We start from the raw sequence: 23,809 nt of genomic DNA, 5'->3' as shown, positions 1-23,809 counted from the left end.
TCAGAACCAAGAAAAGAACATCCAGGACAAAGTAAGCACTCAAACATTTGTTGAATGAATAAGTGAATATATACAAACACATGAGTCAACAAAACTGCCATTAAGTTTACATAGAAATCTGAGTGAAAAATTATCTTTAGTTCTGCCTGTGCTTTTCGGCCAAATTCAAGAATATACTCAAATACTTGAAGAGCAATTAAACTAACCTGACCCCAAATGAACCTACTTAACTGGAAAATAAAAATTCAAACCAGATGATACATACTATTTCTATAGTATGATACATACTATTTTCTATAAAACTATAGAGAATAGTTCCATAAAGTTTACACACAAACAGACATGTGCCTCATTCTGTATAATCGCTAGGAAAGTAAGAGGTAGCATGTATATAAAATAATGGGGTCAGACTAACAGATTAATACAAAATAGACTTAAGAAACATACTTGTATTATACCATATGCTGGCTCATCAAGAAGATTTTCAAAAGACTGTGAAAGACTCTTATTCTGACAATTCACAAGAAGTGTTCTTTTGTCCTGTGGAGATCTGCAATAAAAAAAGGGGGGGGGCGCTTTGTAGAAAACAGTATCATACTGTATCAGTGATACGTGAATAATTACTAATGCATAGTTATTTTTCCTTAACAACAACAACAAAAAAACCTTAAATGTCCAGCTCCAGGACAGTTTCCCATCAATACAGTACTAGCAAGTACTTAGTAACTATCTTAAGTGAGTTCCAAAACTACATGAAACTACTAAATTAACAAATAAAAAAGGATGAAGTGTATTTCTATTTTATTTTATTCCAAGAGAACTAAATTATAATGAACCCAAACCCAAACTCTTGTTTAGAATATCGTAGAAAAATCCTTACAAATATATCTTCCCTTATTATAAGAATATATTTTCTCTTATAAAGAAAACTGAAACGCACTTCAGGATTCATTGGTATATGTAATATGTACACTGTAGGAAAACATCCTATTTTGAAATGGACACTTCACATTTGGGAGAATTTCAATATAAGATGTTAAAAATACAAGATAAAAAAGATTACCTGTTAAAGACTATTAATTATGCAAATCATTATTATAACACAATGGTTGTAATGTACAGTTCACATAACAGTATATTTTTAGTTCTTGCTTATAAAGCTCTGGACACAAGTTTTTCTTCACATTTCCTAGTAACTACAGAATAAACAAAATGCTTTCCAAAAAGAGACCTAATTTGAAGTAAACAAATGAATTATCCAGTCTTTTTTCTATTCAAAAGTTTTATAAGTTAGTAAGCCAGCTGTAATAAATTCACAACTTTTATGTTTAAAAACAAAAATTAAATGCATTGTTTTGCTGCTATCTACCTCTACTTTATTATAAAAACTTGAGATAAGAACTTCAGCATCAGTTCTCTCTTCTCAATTCTTACATAAGAGGATGCAACAGCAATTATGGGGGTACCTGAAATCCAAAACAGATTTTACTCTTAGTCAGAACTCACTCCTCAGAGACAATAACAGCTTACTAAGCCCCTTGGCTTTTTAAAAGAGTTAAGGTTGAGACATTTGAGGTAGAAAAAAAAAATTTTTAGATGTTCGATATTCATTAATTACTTTTCTGAATGTCTCCTGCAGGGGAGTGGTTCATGATTAACATGAAGACCTACAGGTTCTCACAAGGCATTTCTAAGTGATTGGTCAACTTGTAAATGAAGCATCAGAAAAAGAAAATAATTAATACAGGAACGTCTTTTTCCCTAACACAGTGGTGCTGGCGCTATGGTTACTTGTCTCTAAAAATAGTTTGTATCAATTTTTTACTGGCTTCTGCATGTTGAAGGGGAGTACACATGCAACCTTCAGTTAGCTGTGTTCAGCCAACTATTTGGCTCCAGATACAACACTACGGTCACAAGACCGGAGATGCAGAGAAGAAATGACTGCTCAACCAACAACCAACCACAGATACTTTTATAAAAGGAAGAATTTCTCTTTTTATTTTTTTAATAACTAATGCTCTGTGGTGAGGGGCTAGAAGAAGTCACATTTTACTTGTCTGCCCCTAAAGAAATCAACAGAGCATTTTCTTCAAGCACATCAGGAGGAGGACAGGTGATACGCTGTTCAGCTACTGCAGAGCTCACCAGGAGGAGGCCTGGCATTCCAGAATACTGCCACATATCCACCTGCCAGATTGCCACACCGACTGAATCTGGGAAGATTAATCACTCTCTTTACATATTCTGGGGTATTATAGATTCTGGGAAGTTGCTCACTCATAACAATGTTATTCAAGACTTTCAAAACCTCACTGCAGCAGTAAGACAACTTTTAATGATGCTAACATCACCAATTCTATTAGATCCTACTAAAGGGCTTAAAGAAAACCACTGTCTAACATCGTAACTATAGATGTGTAATTACTGAAAATTCAGAAGTACTTTGGAATGAGCCTCTCTCAAAGACTTCAGAATTCAGAAATTACAACAGCTGAAGAATGTTTGCACACTGAGATGTAACAGTAACTATTTTATATTGCTACTGAGATCAATATGGAAAGCTAAATAAATAACAACGTTGCAAAAGATACAAAGCAGAAAAGGTTAATAAAAAGGTACAGAATATTTACAGCAAAACTGTATAGTTTAATCCTATTTATATAATTTATATATAGGCTTCTCTGAGGGCTCAGTGGTAAAGAATCCGCCTACCAATGCAGGAGACACAAGTTCAATCCCTGGGTCAGGAAGATCCTCTAGAGAAGGAAACGGCAACCCACTCCAGTATTCTTCCCTGAGAAATCCCATGGACAGAGGAGCCTGGTGGGCTACAGTCCATGGGGTCACAAAAGAGTTAGACACAACAGCAACTAAACAAATGTGTACATATGTATGTATGAATATACACATACACACACACCCATAAATGTATCTCCCAAAGAGAATACATGAGGGTCAAGAACCTAATCTCGTAAATGGCTGGTGTTATGATACAACCAATTTGGCTTTTTAAGGAAACATTTCATTGCTTGGATATTTATGTATTAATTTTTAAATGGCCCAATATATAAAATAATTTTAACAGAACCAATAACCTTCATTGACTTCCTAACAACCAACTTGGTTCCAGAAAAATAACAAAAATGTTTCTGTGGCTCATTCTTTGATCCCACTAAATACGATGTTTTAAATGTTGGTAAGTCAGACAATAAAGAACATCAACGAATAAGACAATTTGTTTTTCCCAGTAGTTAAGAAAACTAGTAGAGAAACTAGTTAAGTCTCAAGAAGCTGGCCTATTTTGCGCTGACTGATCCACTTGATAAAACTGAAAGAAGGAAATGTGCATAGCTGCCCCAGCCTTTATCTCACTAGCAAATCTGCAGTTTCCTTTCATCTGTATGGTTAAGGCCCTTAATTCATTACAGGGAGTATTAGGAAGACATCACGGCCAAAGATGAAAGCCACATTCTTTAATTTAGGTTAATCAGAGAAAAAAGATAACATAGTCTGATTCTACCTCTACTGATGTTTTGAACTCAGAAGAAGACAAGAAGGATGACCTGGGAACAGAGCGGCCAGGATCTCAGTAAAGCTGCTGAAATCAAGCTTTCCCTGGCCTACTCTCCTTCTTCTGGTCTCTACAACAATTTGTGACCATAGGAACATGACTCTGAAAACACCATTTTGCTTAGGATAACTGCTCCAGTGACAGGAAATGATACCTAATAAAGTAAAAAATGGGGGATAGCTGGGAATTTTCATTTCTTTGGACTTAACTGGAAATTCCATTTATTGGGATCCTAAGTTATGAACATAAAAAAGAAGAACCTTTAGTATCTCCCTAAGAATCTGATAACAAGAGATGGCTTATACAAATTTGTTAGTTATTTTTATACTGGTGACTGTTTATCTGGAATTTCTAATATCCTACCACCTGGACTCCGCACACAATCTCTGGCAATCTACATGACCCAATGTAATTGGGCACAATTTATGATGGGAAAAAGATTAGGGGGTGCTTATTTTCTGCCTGGGGTATAGAGAGGCCTGGGGATAAAATATTTGATGTACATTTCAGGCTATTCAGGGGCAAAGAATAAACTGGCCCCCAGTGTCACAGGAGAACACACAATAGAGAGTGGCTGGTATTAGGGATGTAGCTTTTAAAGCACTCACTTTACACTACTATCTCCTCCCCCAGAAACAGTCACATCCTTGGTTGACCACAAATGTGATAAACCCTGGTGGGAAGACAGAAAACAAAGTGTAGGGAGTCAGATTCCTCTGCTAGGGTCTTCTCTCTGACCAGGTCACTAAAGGCTGTAATTAATCACTTAAGCTCACATTCTGTCCCATTTTATCCTCTCCTTAGGTAATCTCATTCTCTCTCAGAGCTTTGATTACTAGTAACACACACACAGACAAACTTACATATTATCCTATTACAGGCTATATTTCACTGTGCTAAATTTCTCATTCATAGCACTTGAACAGCTGAAAATTTACATTTATTTGTATAAGCAATGTTTGTCCTTCCTGCAAATAGCACAAACTCCATGAAGACAGAGGCCATATCTTTTTTGACCAAGTGCTCCTTTCCGCCACTTAGTATGATGTCTAGGACATGGTGGGTCCTCTGTAAAAAAAAAAAATTCCTGCTGAATGAAAAACAGAGGGGGACACCATCCCCACGGCTTCTTGTCTCCAGGTGGATGCACACACATCTAGTGAAGACACACCTGCCTGCTGAGAGCAGAGAAGAGGGAGGTGCACGTGCGGCATATCCCCGTCCAGGCTCCCTTTACCTCTTGGATCTGCCTGCCAAGGGGGAAGGTGGCTTCTAGCCTGCTCTCATTCCTGTCGTAAGTGCTCTGCCCTCACTAGGGAGAACTGTGACTGCCCAAAAGTGGTAACTGGGTGAATTCAACAATGATTTGGGCTGAGCTATTATGAGGCTACACATCCAAGCCTCACCAATAATATTTTTATCACCATCTGTCTGATTCTTATATTTACTTCTCTCTTGTTTACAAATACAGAGAAGGGAACACAGTTTCACTTACAACCTTCATTAAAACATCAAGAACACATATTTAAGGTACATATTCTCTTTTAAGCACCTAAGTGATTGTTGAGTCTATCCTTGAACTCATCCAGGACAGAAAACTCTATCCTTCGAGCTATTTTCTTCTAATTTCTATTTCTGGAGCTATCCCCTTCTAATTTATCTATTTATCTTTGGAGTCCAGTTTATTTAACAATGCTTTCAAAATTATTTGTAGAACTGGTAAGTACCATGCCATTTATTCATGCAACTAAGATTTACTGCACAAATACTACATGCCAGGCATTCTGGTTAGGAATTCAGGATAAAATGTAAACAATATAGATACAATCCCTCCCTTTAAGGGCTTATATCTAGAGTAGAATATAACAGAGGTAAACAGACAAAATTATTTCATTCTGTTAAGGGCCATGAAGGAAGCAAACAAAGGAATGAGAAAGCAAAAAGGCATGGTAGTGGGAACCTACATTAAACAGGAGACTAAGTGCCAAAAAAGCCCCTCTGAAGAAGGGACATTAAACTGAGACATCAGGGATAAGAAAGAGAGAAGAAGAATCTAAGCAAAAGAAACACATACATACAGGACTTAAGAGAGAGTTTAAGGCATCTCAGGAACCGAGAGAAAGCCGGGTGACTGGAACACAGAAGAGAACGGCAGGGAGTGCGGCTTAAGAACTCAGCAGGGCTAAGACAGGGCGGGTCACCGAGCATAGTAAGAAGCCTGGCTTTTATTTAACGGTGCAGCATTAAACTCTTCTTCTTTAAGTTAAATCCCCACATCCTTCTAGTGTTTTTCATGATACCATTTTGATCCCTCTCATTATACTAGTCATCTTTTCCATGTAGTATAGTCAGTCTATATATTTAAATGAAGTGTTTAAGCCTAGTTCTCCAAAATACAATCTTACTAGGATAGAGGGTGGAGAAGGCAATGGCACCCCACTCCAGTACTCTTGCCTGGAAAACCCCATAGACGGAGGAGCCTGGTGGGCTGTAGTCCATGAGGTCGCTGAGTCGGACACAACTGAGCGACTTCACTTTCACTTTTCACTTTCATGCATTGGAGAAGGAAATGGCAACCCACTCCGGTGTTCTTGCCTGGAGAAGCCCCGGGACGGGGGAGCCTGGTGGGCTGCTGTCTATGGGGTCGCACAGAGTCGGACACGACCGAAGCGACTTAGCAGCAGCAGCAGGATAGAGGGACTGCCACTTCACTGCAGGGAGTATGCGTCAGCCACAGTCTCAGCTTACCTCTTTTTTTTTTAAGTTGGAAGCTAATTACTTTACAATATTGTAGTGGTTTTTGATTCATTGACATGAATCAGCCACGGATTTACAAGTATTCCCCATCTCGATCCCCCCTCCCACCTCCCTCTCCACCCGATCCCTCTGGGTCTTCCCAGTGCACCAGGCCCGAGCACTTGTCTCATGCATCCCACCTGGGCTGGTGATCTGTTTCACCCTCGATAATATACATGTTTCGATGCTGTTCTCTCAAAACATCCCACCCTCGCCTTCTCCCACAGACTCCAAAATTCTGTTCTGTACATCTCTGTCTCTTTTTCTGTTTTGCATATAGGGTTATCATTACCATCTTTCTAAATTCCATATATATGCGTTAGTATACTGTATTGGTCTTTATCTTTCTGGCTTAGTTCACTCTGTATAATGGGCTCCAGTTTCACCCATCTCATTAAAACTGATTCAAATGAATCCTTTTTAATGGCTGAGTAATATTCCATGGTGTATATGTACCATAGCTTCCTTATCAAAAATATGGAACACTTCACGAATTTGCATGTCATCCTTGCACAGGGACCATGCCATACTAATCTTCTCTGCATCGTTCCAATTTTAGCACATGTGCTGCCGAAGCGAGCACTTACCTAACTCTTAACAGTTGCATCCCAACAGTGAGCAAAAGGAGCTTGCTATGATGCTAAAACCCCCAAGAGCCAAGCCTTCTGCCCCAGTTATGACGATGCTCCTTCTGAAATCCACTTAACCTCACGGGTGGTAGCCTATTCACAGTTTCTCAGTTCAAGATCCAAGACCCACATTCTACCAAACAGATTTGACTTTCTCATGGTTACAGTTACTCATCAGCACGCCCAGTGCCAGCCAGAGGTGGTCAACATGCAAGGGAGAACTCCAGCTGAAAACAGGCAGCATCTCTCAACTTCTGGGTCCCTCCTAGCTTTGTATAATCTACATCTAGGCATGATGTTTCTCTATCAAAGTGAGGGCATTAATATTCATAAACTTAACAATCATCCTTACAGTTTCCCAAACAAAAATCTCTTCCTAAAAATCTCAACTTCTCCCTTTTTTCACCTCCACATATCCAATCAATCGCAAACTCTAACACTAAATATTGTTCCAATACTTCTTTCCTATTGCTCTACTAGTTCATGCCACCATTAAGTCCTCTAGATGACTGGAACAACCTGCTAACATGACTGACAAGAGCGTTCACTCTGTGGCCTTTACTCAGCTCTCTGACCTCATCCTTAAATCTGGTGTCCTCCCTTCTCCCACTGTGCAGACCTGTGATACTGAACTACCGTGTTCCATGATCACAGCATGCTGCATGTTCTTCCCTCTATCTAAAACATCTCTGCTCTAAGTATCTCCCTCCCTTTCGTGCTAATGTTCACTCATTTGTCAGGTTTCAACCTAAACATTACCTCCTCCAGAAAGTCTTCCCTGATTCCTACCCAACTCCCCACTGGAGTACCATTCCTCCCTTCCTTGTACTTCCTCCATCTTAGTTCTTGAGTTTTACTGCTATTTACTGATCAGCCACCTTCACTAGACCATAAACTTGCAGATATCCAGGAACATGCCTATTTTGTTCTTCTAAATATCAAACAACCAGCACAGTGCTCAGAACACAGTAGATATCAAAAATGTATTTGTGGAGAGTGAAAGTGAGAAAAACTATGTGCACAAACACCTGCATAAATAAATTTAAGACACAAGATTTATGGAAAGTGAGAATGCCCTAACTTTCACACTTAAAATAATTTTATAAAGCCCTTAAATTTGCCCGCCTTAAATCTGTAACATTACAAGCGAAACTCTACATTTAAGAGAAACTACATAAAAGGTGAAATTGGTAAATATACAACCCATTAACTACTGATGTATCATCATACATTTAAATGTGTATTAAACATACTGGACCATTTTTTTTCTTTAAAAGAGTAATAAGGTGATACACTGCAGACCCAAATCACTAAATTGGCAAAATGTTATTCATTCATCCAAAACAGTCAGTATTCCAGAAAGAACAAAGCTGCTTGTCCCCTAATATGCACATGGGTCACTGATACCCAACAATCAAGTGAAAACAGTTTGCCTTGGGACCAACACAACAATCCAGTTTCAGTAAGTAGAAAATAATTTGATACTTACTCACATAATGCCACATATTTTTCAAGACAGTCAATCAGTAGTTTGCTGTCTCCTTGGTGAAAGTGCAGAGCAGGGAGAACGACGTCATCCTTTAGACAGAATACCAAATATGACCAGCCCATACCCTCTTTGTTTTGCTTGATTGATTTCAGGTCTGTCAAACTGAACAGGAATGACCATTTGCTTTTCCCATTTCTATGACTTGGAGCATCTTAAAAACAAGAAAGTGGGGCAAAATATTTTTGTTCACCTTTTTAAAAGGTACTGACAGCACTCTTCACGACTGCCTAACAGAAATTTGTTGAACCTAGGGAATGACTGCAGCATTCATATTACCATGGCTTCCACCTGTATTAGAAATGGCAATAAACATTTTCTTTAAAGAACAGTCTTTAAAATAATTATCTTACTGCATACAAACTGAAAAAAATGCTATCCTTATTTAAAATATCAGCTTTGCCCCAAAATGACAGTGGCTTTAGAAGCAGGTTGGCTGGATTCAAACTGCAACACCACCATCTTACTAACAATGATTTGGGGCAAATAATTGAATCTCTCTGAGCCTTAGTTTCTTCATCTGTATAATGGAGATAATTATACTTACCTCCCACTGTTATTCTAAGAATTAAAAAGATAATACTTGTCAACTAACTACTATGGTGTCAAGTATATAGCAAATAATAAATATTCATCCTCTCCACTTCCCTCAAAAACAAATCAAATGATGGACTTCAACAGTCATTTAAAACAAAAACCACCCTTTATTCCTCACATCCAATTATTTTTAGCAGACTACACTGAGTGAAGGTAAAAGTATGCCAATATAAAAAGTAACACTGGAGTGAATACACAGACTAACATTTGTAAAACCCCACAAAATAGTGGGAAATTGAGGATGAAAGGTAATCAAGTTGTGAATGCTTCAAAAAGAATGAGCACATTCAGTATCACTGCTAAAATCAACCTTTTATTAAATTAAGACCCCAGTTCAAATCAAACTATAGCTATGTAAAATAAAGCATTTCCTAGTATTTGGGCTCTTTAGAGAGGCTTAAAATCCTAGGTTTGTGAATAATATCATAATCAATAACAAGCAATTTAAAGATCATCTATTTAAATAAAAATGTAAAGAACAAAGGAAAAAATGCTATCCAATACTTATAATTAATTTCTTATCTAAAAATGTCATTTTAACATTTTAACTCAGACCTTAAGCAGGAAAGCTTCTGATATCTTAAAAAACCCTTTCTTGACTGTTATTTCATAAGAAGTGTCATACTATCCTGTTATTTAAAATCGTCACTAATTCTGTCCCAACACTATCAATTTCACAAAGATAAACCACATAGATAATATTTGCTTACAGAACTTAAATTAATCAAAGGGTAGATCAGTCAGTACTGACCTGAACGTATGTCAGCTTCCTATATAGTCAGGAACATTACAGCTCCATCACCTCCAACAAACTCTCCTAAACTGACACAGAGGAATCTACACCTTCCAGAAACCTCTACTTGCAGGGAATGCAGACACCATCACACTTTCATGGACATGTGATTAAGTGATACCTTTAACAAGTATCACTTGAAAGAAAGTTCAGAAAGGCTAAAGTAAATTATCTACGCAGTGGCCTGCTGACTTCCTGTTCAGATGTTGAACTCATATCTAAGGCTGATAACAGACTCAGTACTATGTGCCCGTTTTACTACACGTCATGTTTCACTGGAATTTATATTACAGGGCTCATAACAGCATTACAAACGAACAGCAAAATGAGAACAATTCTAGAATTTCAATATGAGTCACCTACATATGAATGTATCTGGACTACCCAGAAAAGATTCATACTACTAGATTATCTACAAAGACAAAAATATTTTCACAGCAAAACAACAGTGAGAAACTAGATACAATTTTTAAATTAAGCTCTTAAATTACACAAAAAGTATTTAATCCAAAGTAATGCAAGAAAATCATATGAAGATTATTAAATAACATATGAAGACTATACGAACTATCAGAAGTTTGTGCATATTCCCAAAGTAAAAATTTTATGCAGATTTTCTCTTGCTAATAGAAGAGAAACACATTACATACTAAATACAACAGAAAATGCCTTACACGTTTCCTCATTTAAAGCTCTGATAAATGATGAGAGAAACATTACAAGTCAATTCTAGAAGTCCCTTTACTAGAGTGTAAGTTTCCTGAAAACAAGAACTTAACTCTGTTCACAGCTATATGCCCAGTGCTTAGAAAAGTGACTAGCACATAGTAGGTATTCAAAGGTGTGTTATATAGAATAACAACTTAGTACCAAGTCAACAGAAAAGTAATGTGCAATCTGGTCTACCAATGCAAGCTAGCCAGAACTAGAAATTGTCACAGAAGAAAACTAACAGAACCCAAGAGTTAACCCAAAATTTCCTTCTTTCTCCTTAGAGAAAGGTAAATAAAGCTAATTAGTTCTGATGAACTTACCATGTTGCCAAATACATGTAAAAAATACCTTCAACACACTGACATGGGAAAACTGGCCAAAACAGAAGAAAAGTGAATAAAATAGTAAGTCTCCGTATGTCTTAAACAGAATTAACATGAAGGTCATGACATTTTACTTGAATATGTTTCCAGAACACCATGGCAGTCTGTTGTTCTGGAAAGATGTATTTTCAAAACATTTGATCTAGAATATAAAAACAAAGACTAAGGAGTATATTTCCTAAGAAATATAAACTTAAAAAAAGTTTTCAATAGTCAACTTTTTTAAGGTTTGCCTCTGTAAGTCACACAAAAAAAGTAAAAAATGTGAAGGTTATAATAATAAAATTAAAAATTTTATTTGAAAAACTGCTTTTCAAAAATGAACAAAAATTTAATGGCTTAATTTTTAACTCTGAAACATTAAGATTAGAAAATGTTTTAAGAAGCAGTTTTTATGAAACATGATTGGATGAGGCTAAAATGAGATGGAATGGGATGAAATGGAAGACATGTACTTCATTAACTCCTTGTTCTGTTAAATATGTACATGTGTTTGCACACTGGGCCATACTGTGCAATGTATTTCTTACTGCTATCATAAAATTTTTTAAGTAGTGGAGAAAACAGAGAAAAAGAAAATGTGTCCTTAACTTTTAATAATTACTAAATAAAGGCTCTTTACAGGCCATCATACAGTGCCAAGATATACAAGCAGTATTTATGTCTGTTTCTTGCTAAGCTACGCAGTACGCTGTTACACAGACACACTCAAGTCTGCACACTAAATCACCAGAACTTCTGAAGAATACAGGCGCTTGGGCCCCACCTCCAGAGGATGATTTGATTTGCTGGATGAAACCCAAGCACTGGCCCTTTCTTGATTTCTGGGTGTTCTGCCATGCATCCAGGATGTAGGACCTTAGTTCCCCAACCAGGGATCAAACCTGTGCCCTGCAGTGGGAGCCTGGAGTCTTCCAACCACTGAACCGCCAGGGAAGTCCCAGCTGGTACTTTTTTTCTTTTACTTTTTTTCAAAGCTTAACTTCCCCACGTGATTTCAATGCACGGCCAAAGTTAAAAACCATTAATCTAAAAAGATGTTTACTATCAGATATTTTTCTCAAACATGTATTTCAAAATTTCCTTTATGAAATTCTGAAAATTCACTCATTTTGCTCATTTCTGTAACTTTTTCATTTTCAAGGATTTAGCAATAATATTAGCCAATGAAAAATAGCAATTCACATCAACCAATCCTGAAGGTCTGATCTAGAGAACTTAAAAATCCCTCAAATGCTAAATATACTAAAATTCTGTGGTTTTCTTTACATAACTAGGCTCTTTCTTGAGGTTTCAACCCACCTATTTGGACTACTGTATTTCTATAAGAGAAAGCTAGCCCTAGCTCATAGGCTTCCCAGGTGGCGCTAGTGGTAAAGAACCCTCCTGACAATGCAGGAGATGTAAGAGAAGTGGGTTCGATCCCTGGGTTGGGAGGATCCCTTGGAGAAGAAAATGGCAACCCGCTCTAGTATTCTTGTCTGAAGAATCCCATGGACAGAGGAGCCTGGCAGGCTATAGTCCATGGGGTCACAAGAGTAGGACACACCTTAGTGACTAAACCACCATGCATATATGCTTTCTTTTTTTTGGCATTCCTATTCTACAGGGAAGGTTCTTATCAGAACAACGTAAAGATGTTATGAAAAGAAAACCACAGGACTTTAGTATATTTAGCATGTGAGGGATTTTTAACTTCTCTAGATTAGACCTTCGGGGTTGGTTTATGTGAATTGCTATTTTTTGTTTGCCTAATATATGCATGAGCTGATTGTTAAAAAAAAGCCTGTGATTTACTATTTAATTGCTACTGTTCCCAAGAAATGATACAGTACAAAGTATAACTACTGTATATGAGAATGATTCCCCAGGCCATACATGAAAATCAATTTTACTTATATTATCATAGCAATACATATATTAAACATAGCAATATATATTCTTGTAAACATAGCAATACATATTGAACATAGCAATACATATTCTTGTAAACTTTGGCTAGCCTCTTTGACTTCAGTAAAATGCCAATAAATCCTAAATTCAGACCAAAATCATTAAAAGATCAAATATCCTATTAGTTACAAAATACAAAGAAATCAAAACAAAAAAAAAATTAACTCTTTAGAGTGCTTAATATTTTTTAAAGAGATCACAAGTAAGTTGGCCACATCACCGACAGGCTAGCTAGCTTGTATCTGGAATAGCATATGTATGTGTTCTACCAGACTGCTGGCTTGGTTCTTTCTTGTTATCTGTATGTAGACAGTCACCACACAGCAAACATAAATTTATATACAAAGGAGAACAGCCACTGAACATATATATAACGGGGAGACTGCAATGAGCTGTGATGATCCCAGTAAACACTGAAATTAGAATGATATGGTTTAGTGGTATACTCCATCTCCCCCTGGTGCTTTAGGATGAAATAACATGACTTTTTTTAATTCTACCGAATTATGAAAAATGTACATGAGAGGCAACCAAAGCAATTTTTAAAGTGTTTCTATTTTATGCCATTAATAACTTCAAACAGAACAAGTACTTTATGAAGTCACAACCGAGGAAACAAAAAGATGATAAAGGAATAAAAACATAAGAGTTATACATATTAATCAAAGCACCAAATCATCCTTCCTCTAAGGAGCATGAAACCACTTTCTTTGCACTTTTGTTTATCCTGTAGCAAATCAGTTTAAGATTTCAAAAGACTGAAGTCATACCTCCATTCGTGTGTGGTTTCTTTTTAAATGAAACTGTATTAACCATGTCCCACTCTGCTTCGTAACTGTTCAGATGTTCCGCTACTCGATGAGCTCTTTCTTTTGGGGCCTGAGTCCATTCTACAACTGAGCTGGAGTCCTAAAATAATTATAACATATAAAATATTTAGGGACTAAGACTACAATTTCACTTTAATCAATAATGTCTTCTCAGCTCCTATATAAATTAAGTTTGTAGGTTGTGGCAGACATCACTGGTGGGAAAATTGAACACTATTTGCTATCCTTTCTCCCTTGTTCAAGAAAACAAAAAAAGAAAGGCGTGTCCAGACTCTTCTGCAGATAGAGTTATCAGTGAAATATAAGCTAAGTGAACAGTAGGCCTTGGGAATGCTTTGATTTTCCTAATAAAAGCCTTATCCCTTTGCCCCTACTTCCTGCTTTCGATGCAGCTATGTTGCTAAAAATATAACAGCCACCTTACAACCATAGAGAAAAAGCAAGAAAAACACTGCAAAGAGCTCCAAACCTCCAGACTTCTGGTTATTTGAGGAAAACGGCCAACAGTAGCCACTTATTGAGGTCATCATCATTGGTTGCTATATTTCTCTTAATCAAAATTACCTAAAAGCTACAAATAACATATCTACATGTTTAGTCCTAAAGAATTTTGTTTTAAAAGAGACTAAAGCAAAAAAACAACCAAAAACCTAAAAAAAAAAAGTCTAAAATGCAACATTAATAATTTGACTAAATCAAAAAATTTAACTTCTAGTCAACAAAAGAAACTACACATAAGTTAACGATAAGCAAAACTTGTGAAATCTTTCTGAAATACATAGAAGATGACAGAAAAACATCCAGAAAACAAATATAACCCCTACCAACTTACTTAGAAATCAACAAATATCAAAAGAGAAAAGGAAATGGCATGAACAAACAAATCAAAGAAGAAACATGAAGTGACAAAGAAAGAAGTCCAACTTCAGAAACAAAGAAAAGCAAGATGAATTTCAATTTTTATGCCCCTTCAATTAAAAAATAAAATATAGAAGACAGTGTGAGGAAATGCTATCTCACACTGTTGATAACAGTGATAATTAGTACTGACTGAAATGAAAATGGAGTCATATTTATTAAAATTTAAAATATGCATATTTCACAATAACTTTATCTACGTTAGAGAAATAAACATGTATACAAAGAGGCAGATATAAGAATTTTCATCATAACATTGCTTGTAAAAGTGAAGAGCTGAAAATAACTTATTATCCATCAATGGAAGAATAAGTAAATAAACTAGGGGTAGCCAATAAAATGCTAGGCAGAAGTTTTAAAGATTGATATCTATTCATGTGTATTTATGTTCAATATGTAAAAGTAAATAAAAGGAAATCATGAAACAATGTATGCAGTATAACAACTACATGGAACATACATAATTAGAATCACACTAGAGAAAACCAGGGATGATGGATGGATAAATGGATATAGACAGGTATACAGATAAGGAAGGAAATGTGTACTGATAAAAGTCTGGAAAGATACACAGTAAACAGGGACAGATGAGGGATGGGGTTCTAGTCAAGGAGGGCTTCAACTTTCTATTATTCGAATTTTTACAATGTGGATTACTAGTGTAATTCTTTTCAAAAATGGAAAAAAGATTTTATAGGAACAGGAATATATTATTAAGAAACAAAAGAAATTAGTAAGGAATAGAAACAGACTGAAGAATAGGGGGAAAAAAACTGAGTGAATGAAATTATAAAGTGGAGTGCTTTTTCCTCAGAGTCCTTCCACAAATGTCACTTCTCAGGGAGTCCTCCTTGTTTGCCCAATTTAAAAAATGCAACCTTTACCACCATCACTACCAATAAAGAGGAAAGCTAAGTAGCATTTACAGAACCCAACCCCACCCGAAGGCTTGGACCTGGTGCATCAGGCACGTTTGGAAACTAGGATAAAGGTCAAGCTGAAAAAAGGACTACTAACAAAAGTCCAGAAGGCTGGAGGTTTATTCACTGGAAAAGGTAAAACAGATTCTCTCTGGATTACAAGAAACCTGGGACACTGAGCAAAGAGATAATACACTAAAAACAGGAGAATGAATCAAAAGTTCATCAAACGAGTGGCAAGACTCCCAGCTCTCTTCCTCCACTCAGCTCCCGAAACAGTAGAATCCAGTTTTCCCTCTTCAGGCAGAAATCTGTAAACTCTTCTCTGACAAATGACCAGCCCAAGAAGAAAGACCCAGGTTTCAACATCAGGGATTCCCCAAGGAAACAGCCTAGCCAGGTCGCCCTGAGTCCCAACTATGAACAAACCTATCCACACACTGAGAGAGTATGATCAGTTTTTCGTGTGTGCTGTTTATTAGCACCAAGTACAAAGATCACCAAACAAAGGCAAGTGTCTACATAAATGATAAAAGTCTAAATGAAACAGCAGAAAAGATAGTGAATTAGAGAAAGTGGACTATATACAGAAATGAAAACATCTAAAAAATTATCCTTAAATTCCTCAGAAACAAGGGAATCATATAGATGAACAACATCCAAGAACAGGATGCAAGTTTTCTTTTAAAGGGGGAAGGGGACACATAACAAGACGCATTCAAAATTTAAAAACAGCCAAGACGAAAACGGTTCCGGAAGAATTGAAACATAAAACTGAAGAAATTTCCTAGAAAATAACATACACATATACAAAGAATTAGAAAACAGTAAAGCATTAAAATACTACAGGACCAATATAAAACATGTAGAGGGTTCCAGAAAGAATGAAAGTAGAAAACGGACAGAAAGAAGAAATCACCACTAAAACAATTCAAGAACATTTTCTAAAAATGAAAAGATACAAGTTTTCATTTTAAAAAGGACTATCAAGTACCCAAACAGAGGATAAAAAGGACCACAAGGGCACATTTCCAGGACATCTAGAATAGTAGAAACAAAAAGGTAATTCTAAAAGCTTCTAAAGAGGAAAAAAATATAGCAAGGATCAGGATTCGAATACATTAGACTTAACATCAATAAAGAAAATAAGTGAAATGTAAAGACTAACTTCCAAAAATGTGGGGGTAATTTATTTTCAAACTATAATTCTATGCCAGCCAGTCATCAATTCAGAATTGACAGCTCAACCCAAATGTTCATAAGAGATGCCTTTGGTCTCACACACGCGTTTTCTCGGGAAGCACCAGAGGTGCACCAGACCTAGAGAGTAAGCCGGGAGAGAAGACAGCACAGGAGACAGTGGGTAAAACACGGGAAGGAGGCCAGAGGAAGCCACAGCACTGCTACCCAGCAAACCAAAAGGGTAGCCAGTTCAGGAGGAGCGTGGAAGACAAGTCTGCAAGAAACGTCTCCAAGAAGGCGAAATTAGATCGTCCATGTGACTAATACTTTGAGAAGAAATGTGGAGAACTGAGGCATAGTTTCAGAGTGAATTAGAGATAAGAGAGCTAAATCCCTACCTTCCACAGTAAGAACTCAACACATTAGACACAGTAAACATAAATTAATCCAACTATCCCGTTTCTTGGTTTTCAAGGAAAATATGTCCACAAAGAAATTTGAACCTGATCATGCACAGGAGCATTATTTAGATTAGCCTAAAGATGAAAACAACCCAAATGCTCATCAACTGATGAATGAATAAACAAAATATGGCACATATCCAGAAATGCAGTATTATTCAGCAAAAAGGAAAAAAAGGAAAGAACAGATAGGTGCTAGAACATGGATGAACCTTGAAAATATTATGCTACGTGAAAGCAGCCAGTCACATAAAACTACATATTATATGATTCCACTCAGATAAAATGTCCATAATAAGCAAATCCTCAGAGACAGATAGTAAATTAATGAGTGAAGAGTATTGGAGTTAAGTGGGAAAGAGAGGTGACTGCTTTTTTGGAATAGAAATGTTTTAAAGTTGGTTATTGGTGATAGTTATACAATTCTGTAAATATACTAAAGAAACTGAATTATGTCCTTTAAAAGAGTGAACTTTATGGTATATGAATTATATCTTAATAAAGCTTTTATTTAAAAACATCATTCCTTTAGTAATATATTTCTTCCATAAATACCTTTCCAGCATAGAGAATACTAGAAGAATCTAATGCATCATCCAGTGGTCTCCAGTCCACTATTACTTCAGCATCCTAGAAAAAAAAATTATTAACCATATTTACTCTTCAGCAATATCTTATTTTTCAGTCACCTATAGTTAATTCCCTGAACCAAAAGTGAAATTTTTTGAGGGGGCTGCACCACAAAACATGCAGGACCTTAGTTCCCTGACCAGGGCTTGAACCCACTTCCTCTGCATTGGAAGCTCAGATTCTTAACTACCGGACTACCAGGGAAGCCCCCAAAATGAATTTTTAACCTCTTAAATTTATTAGCACCTTAACATGCATATCATATGTAAACAACCACTATTTGACAACAAACAATATGCACATTCGAAATTCCAATTTTCATTATAAAAAATTATATTACTGCAACTTTTCCATAGTAAATTTAAAAATATTCCATGCATTTTACTGGCTTATCTGAAGCATTTTATTTCTAACATCACTTTCATGTTAAATTTACAACCACTGTTCAATTATATAATTTTCTCTTACAAGTAAAATTCAAACTTGCTGATAATGTCCCAATTACTATTAAACAATTATTTTTAAAAATTTATTTAAACAAACAATTGTTAAATAAAGTCATTTACTAGAAACATACCTTTTCTAAAACACGTAATATTCCTGAAATCAAGCTGTCCTGGTCATTGGTCTTTCCCAAAGATGAGTGAATATAGACCCCTTCCTGTTCATATATAATCTGAAACAGCAAAAATAAGATTAATCAAACCATTTTTATGCAGTACTATCTCAATGTTTGTCTTAAAATATTTAAGAGATACTTTTCTATAATGCCTGAACCAAGTTTTTGATTATATCATATAAAACTGTATTATCTTTTTTTTTTTTTTTTAGTTCTACCAGTTTATTGCTACCAACCCATCTCCCTCCACCCTCGTGAAAACATGCTCAGTCATGTAATCCCATGGACTTCAGCCCGCCAGACTCCTCTGTCCATGGATTTTTCCAGGCAAGAATACTGGAGTGGGTTGCCATTTCCTTCTCCAAAAAGTGTATTATCTTAAAAATATTATTGAGACTTAAAAACACTTCAAACATAAATTAGAAAGGAATTTGCTTTGTTACACATGCAAGTCTGGTGATATGTAATCACAATCTTGATCTTCTCCTTAGACAAAGATGTCAAGCTAATTGTTGTGTGACACTATATGCAAATTTCACATAACATATTTTTAACAAACATTAAGCAAAGTATTGGGTTCAACCTGAAAATATTAAAAAGAACATGAAATATAATGAGAAGTTAATGATTTCTAACCATTCCTATAACAGCATATGTTTTTACTATAAGTTTATTTTGGTGTGCTTTTGTAGCACAATGGCCTAGAAATTCACGGAATAATATGGGAATATTAAAAAGTAATAATGAGGCCTTCTTGGGATGATCAGAACTAGTTTAAGCTCATAAACACTTGCTGAGTGCCTCTATATGTAAGAGCATATAAAAAGGTAAGTATAAGACTATGACAGGCTTCCCTGGTGGCTCAGACAGTCAAGAATCTGCCCACAATGCAGGAAACCTGGGTTCAATCCCTGGGTTGGGAAGATGCCCTGGAGGAGGGCATGGCAACCCACTCCAGTACTCTTGCCTGGAGAACCCCATGGACAGAGGAGCCTGGCCGGCTGTAGTCCATGGGGTGGCAGAGAGCTGGACACGCCTGAGGGACTGAGCACACAAGACAGGTCCCAGTACCACGTCCCACAGGAGTACAGGGGAGACCAGTTACCTCCTAAGTAAACGAGATGCTTATAAAGTTAAATCTTGTTTGCTAAAAGCATTATCTGATATATTAAGATTCTATTTCCGACCCATTTCAAACCAGTAAAAATTACTTTTCATTATGAAAATAAGTAAAAAGAAAATAAAATAGTCACTCCCAGACCTAAGTAATTTTGACATAAGTTTGGAATACAGTCTACTTTCTATTTATGTAGATCTTTTATCAATACAATCACACTATTCAAAACAACACTTCTTGTTGTTATTCAGCCACCCAGTTGTGTCGGACTCTGCAAACCCATGGACTGCAGCACGCCAGGACTCCCTGTCCCTCACCATCTAACGCAGTTTGCCCAAGTTCATTTCCATTCCATTGGTGATGCCATCCAGCCATCTCATCCTCTGACACCTTCTTCTCCTTCTGTCCTTAATCTTTCCCAGTCTCAGGGACTTTTCCAATAAGCCGGCTATTCGCATCAGATGACCAAAATCCCAGAATTCCAGCTTCAGCATTGGTCCTTTCAACAAGTTTTCAGAACTGATTTCCCTTAAGATTGACTGGTTTGATCTCCTTGCTATCCAAGGGACTTTCAGGAGTCATTTCCAGCACCACAGTCCAAAGGCATCAATTTTTTGGTGTTCTGCCTTTACAGTCCAGCTCTTACAACCATACATGACCACTGGGAGGCCCACAGCCATGACTACATGGACCTTTGTCAGCAAAGTAATATCTCTGTTTTGCAACACATTGTCCAGGTTTGTCAGTTTTCCTGCCAAGAAGCAATCGCCTTTAGATTTCATGGCTGCAGTCACCGTCACAGTGATTCTGGAACCCAAGGGGAAACCTGTCACTACTTTCACCTTTTCCCCTTCTATTTGCCGTGAAGTAATGTGGCCAGATGCCATGACCTTAGTTTTCTTTAATATTTAGTTTTAAGCCAGCTCTTCACTCTCCTCCTTCACCGTCACCAAGAGGCTCTTTAGTTGATCCTCACTTTCTGCCATTATAGTAGCATTACCCGCATATCTGAGGTTGCTGACGTTTCTCCCGCCTATCTTGATTCCAGCTTTAACTCACTCAGCCCGGCATTTGTCAGGATGTCCTCAGTCTATAGGTTAAACAAAAACAGGGTGACAGCAGACAGCTCTGGCGTACTCGTCTCTCAATCTTGAACCAAACAGTTGTTCCATACATGGTTTTAACTGTTGCTTCTTGACCTGCATACAGGTTTCTCAGGAGACAGGTAAGATGGTCTGGTATTCCCATTTCTTTAAGAGTTTTCCACAGTTTGTTATGAGCCACACAGTCAAAGGCTTTAGCATAAACAATGAAACAGAGGTAGATGTCTTTCTGGAATTCCCTTGCCTTCTCTATGATCCAGCAATTGTTGGTAATTTGATCTCTGGTTTCACTTCATTTTCTAAACCCAGCTTGGACATCTGGACGTTCTTGGTTTGCATAATGCTGAAGCATGCAAGATTTTAAGCATGACCTTACTAGCATGGGAGATGAGGGCAATTACCCAATGATTAGCACATTCTTTAGTATTACCCTTGTTGGGAACTGGGATGAGGATTGACCTTGTCCAATCCTTTAGCCACTGATGGCTCTTCCAGATTTGCTGACATACTGACTGCAACACCTTGATGTCTAAAGGCATCATCCTTTAGGGTTTCCAACAGCTCTACTGGAATTCTACTGGGCTTCCCTGGTGGCTCAGATGGTGAAGAATCTGCCTGCAATACAGGAGACCTAGGTTTGATCCCTGGGTCTGAAAGATCCCCTGGAGAAGGGAACAGCAACCCACTCCTATATTCTTGCTTAGAGAATTCCATGAACAGAGGAGCTTGGCAGGCTCCTGGGCCCATGGGGTCACAAAGGGTCAGACACGACCTAGCGACTAACACACACACTGGAAATCCATCGTATCCACTAACTTTATTAACATCAGTGCTTCCTAAGGCCCACCTGACTTTGCACTCCACAATGTCTGGCTTTGGGTGACTGAACAGCATAGGGACCAAGGATGTAGGACGAGCAACAAAGCTCACCATCATCACCCCCCAGAGGACATTTATGGAACATTTATGAACCAACAATTCCATGTCATAGCTTAATCCTTACAAAAATCATAGGTTCTATATTATTATAACTACATCATTAGGATGAGGAGAGTATTTATGGGCTGAGAAATCTGAAAGAGGTTAAATAACTTGCCTAAAGTTGAAGACACATATAGTAAGGAGTGGTTAAGGAGTGGTGTAGAGTCTGAAACCCAGGCAGTCTGACACCAGAAAACTGTTCTCTTAGCCACTGCACTACAAAGTTCCCACATTACTTTTATTACTTCTCCTGTTTTGTTAACCGCTTCTGGTACAGACTTATATCAAGTCAAGAAAGAGTCCTTTCAGTAATCAAGATCACAAGAGAAGTTCTGATCTCAAAAAATCTAAGATGGCCTTCAATGAAACAGCTGTTAAACACCAGACTAGCATGAAGCAGAAGGCAAAGACTAGGGACAGTCTGAGTTAAGGAGTGGTGGGAGACAATGCTGTACTGTTTGTATAGAAATGAAAAATTAAATTTTAAAGCATACAGATTTACTCACAGATGGACACAAAGATATGCATAAGAACATTCACAATACTATTATTTATAACATGGTGGGTGGTAGAGCTGAGAGGAGGAAAAGGAAGGTATGAACCTAAATGACCACAGAAAGAAATTATCAAATACAACCTGCAATGTTCATTCTATGGAGAACAGAACTCAGAAGTTGAGAGGCAGATTAAACAGACAAGCATACATGGAAAAAACTCCCAATTATATATAAGATAATGACACTTATATGTTTTAAAAGTGTCTCTGTGTGTGCTATATGAGCTAAGTCACTTCAGTTGTGTCCACTCTTATTTGTGTAAAATAACAGACAACAAGCTCTGGAAGGACACACTTTAATGTTAGCAAAGGTTACTTCTGAAAAAGAGAAGGGAACAGAGAAAGGCTGAAAGAGAAACTGTAACTTTCTATGTTACTGCTGGACTTGTTTGAATATTTCAAAGTGCAAAAACAGTGTTACACTGCTTCTTAAATTCTGTGGTACTATTAATACTAAAGAGATTCTGGAACTTCAGTGAAATAAATGAGCCCTCCTAAAGAATCAAATGCAACACTTCACCTAACTGAAGCACATCAAGCAGCTCTTTCTTTCCCATAAACATGTCAATGAGGTGTAGCCTTACTCTTTGTCATTTAAGAAAAACTTTCTTAAGTAATTCAGTTGGGAAAATATTTAAAAAGTACTAAAGCACCAGGCACTTCATCAAAAAAGTCAAAACTGTAGTACCCATCTCATGTTCTTAACTTTTTAGCACTTTCTGAGGGACATATTACATGTCCAAAATTTGACAATTCTAAACCCTGACTTGTACTGTCTTTAGAAAGCAGTTATGTTCATCTTTCTGATTTGAAAAGTATGATGTTAACCAATACAAATTAATTCTGCAGAAGGAATAAAATTTGTAAATTTACCTTCATGTCTACAAAACTTCATTAAGTCTTATTAGACTCAAAGGCATACAAACATAATCACTAGTACATAATTTACTTCAAATATAATATTTAGATCTTATTACCTCCATTTTTTAAAGAATTAACTGAGACACAGAGCTGTTAAGTGACTTTATATCAAAGTAAGAAGTGGGAAAAAAAAACAACAACAACAAAGAAAGAAGTGGATTTCAGATTTCCTGGCACCTTCACTCATTAAATCTCAATGATTACTGCCTCAAGAATCTACCAAAAAATTTTACATAGCTTCCTTAGAAGATGGTTTCTGAAGTTGCTTAGATGCAGAAAATAATGCTGCTTTGGGGACTAAAAACAAAAAAACAGGTTTTTTTTGCCTGCACTTCTCAGCTTGTGGGATCTCAGTTCCCCGACCAGAAACTGAACCCAGGCCCTCAGCAGTGAAAGCACACAGTCCTAATCACTGGACCACCAGGGAATTACCTAAAGACAATTTTTAAATGCCTTTAGTTTATAGATCAATGTAGCAGCTAACTATTTAAGTTTGGCCTTAAACAAAATCCTCCCCCATCTGAAGGCCTAAACATTTCACAAGAAAAGTTTAGCCCCTGTATAGCATCTTGGTTTGAATCATTTG

At 36.9% G+C, this 23,809-nt stretch overlaps 1 protein-coding gene and 1 non-coding gene across 7 annotated transcripts in view; both read right to left on the bottom strand.

Annotated features, from left to right (window-relative positions):
• Window positions 1-23,809, bottom strand: part of TBC1D15 (TBC1 domain family member 15) — a 72,304-nt gene that overhangs the window by 32,667 nt on the left and 15,828 nt on the right. For 5 of the 6 annotated variants that reach the window (XM_061124618.1, XM_061124584.1, XM_061124591.1 and 2 more), the window contains 5 exons: window positions 18,504-18,602; window positions 17,852-17,926; window positions 13,756-13,894; window positions 8,489-8,699; window positions 448-550 (listed from right to left, as the gene is read on the bottom strand). In XM_061124618.1, the coding sequence (XP_060980601.1) occupies window positions 448-550; window positions 8,489-8,699; window positions 13,756-13,894; window positions 17,852-17,926; window positions 18,504-18,602 (627 nt within the window). Of the gene's footprint in view, window positions 1-447; window positions 551-8,488; window positions 8,700-13,755; window positions 13,895-17,851; window positions 17,927-18,503; window positions 18,603-20,662; window positions 20,683-23,809 lie in introns of those variants that run through there. The other variant, XM_061124628.1, reaches the window with a different exon arrangement.
• LOC133049567 (U6 spliceosomal RNA) lies at window positions 6,842-6,953 on the bottom strand. The gene has a single exon (XR_009691383.1). It is a non-coding gene; the product is annotated as a U6 spliceosomal RNA (small nuclear RNA).

This window comes from Dama dama, chromosome 3 (assembly GCF_033118175.1).
Source record: "Dama dama isolate Ldn47 chromosome 3, ASM3311817v1, whole genome shotgun sequence".
Classification (NCBI taxonomy): domain Eukaryota; kingdom Metazoa; phylum Chordata; class Mammalia; order Artiodactyla; family Cervidae; genus Dama; species Dama dama.
This window is presented reverse-complemented; position numbering and strand designations above follow the sequence as displayed.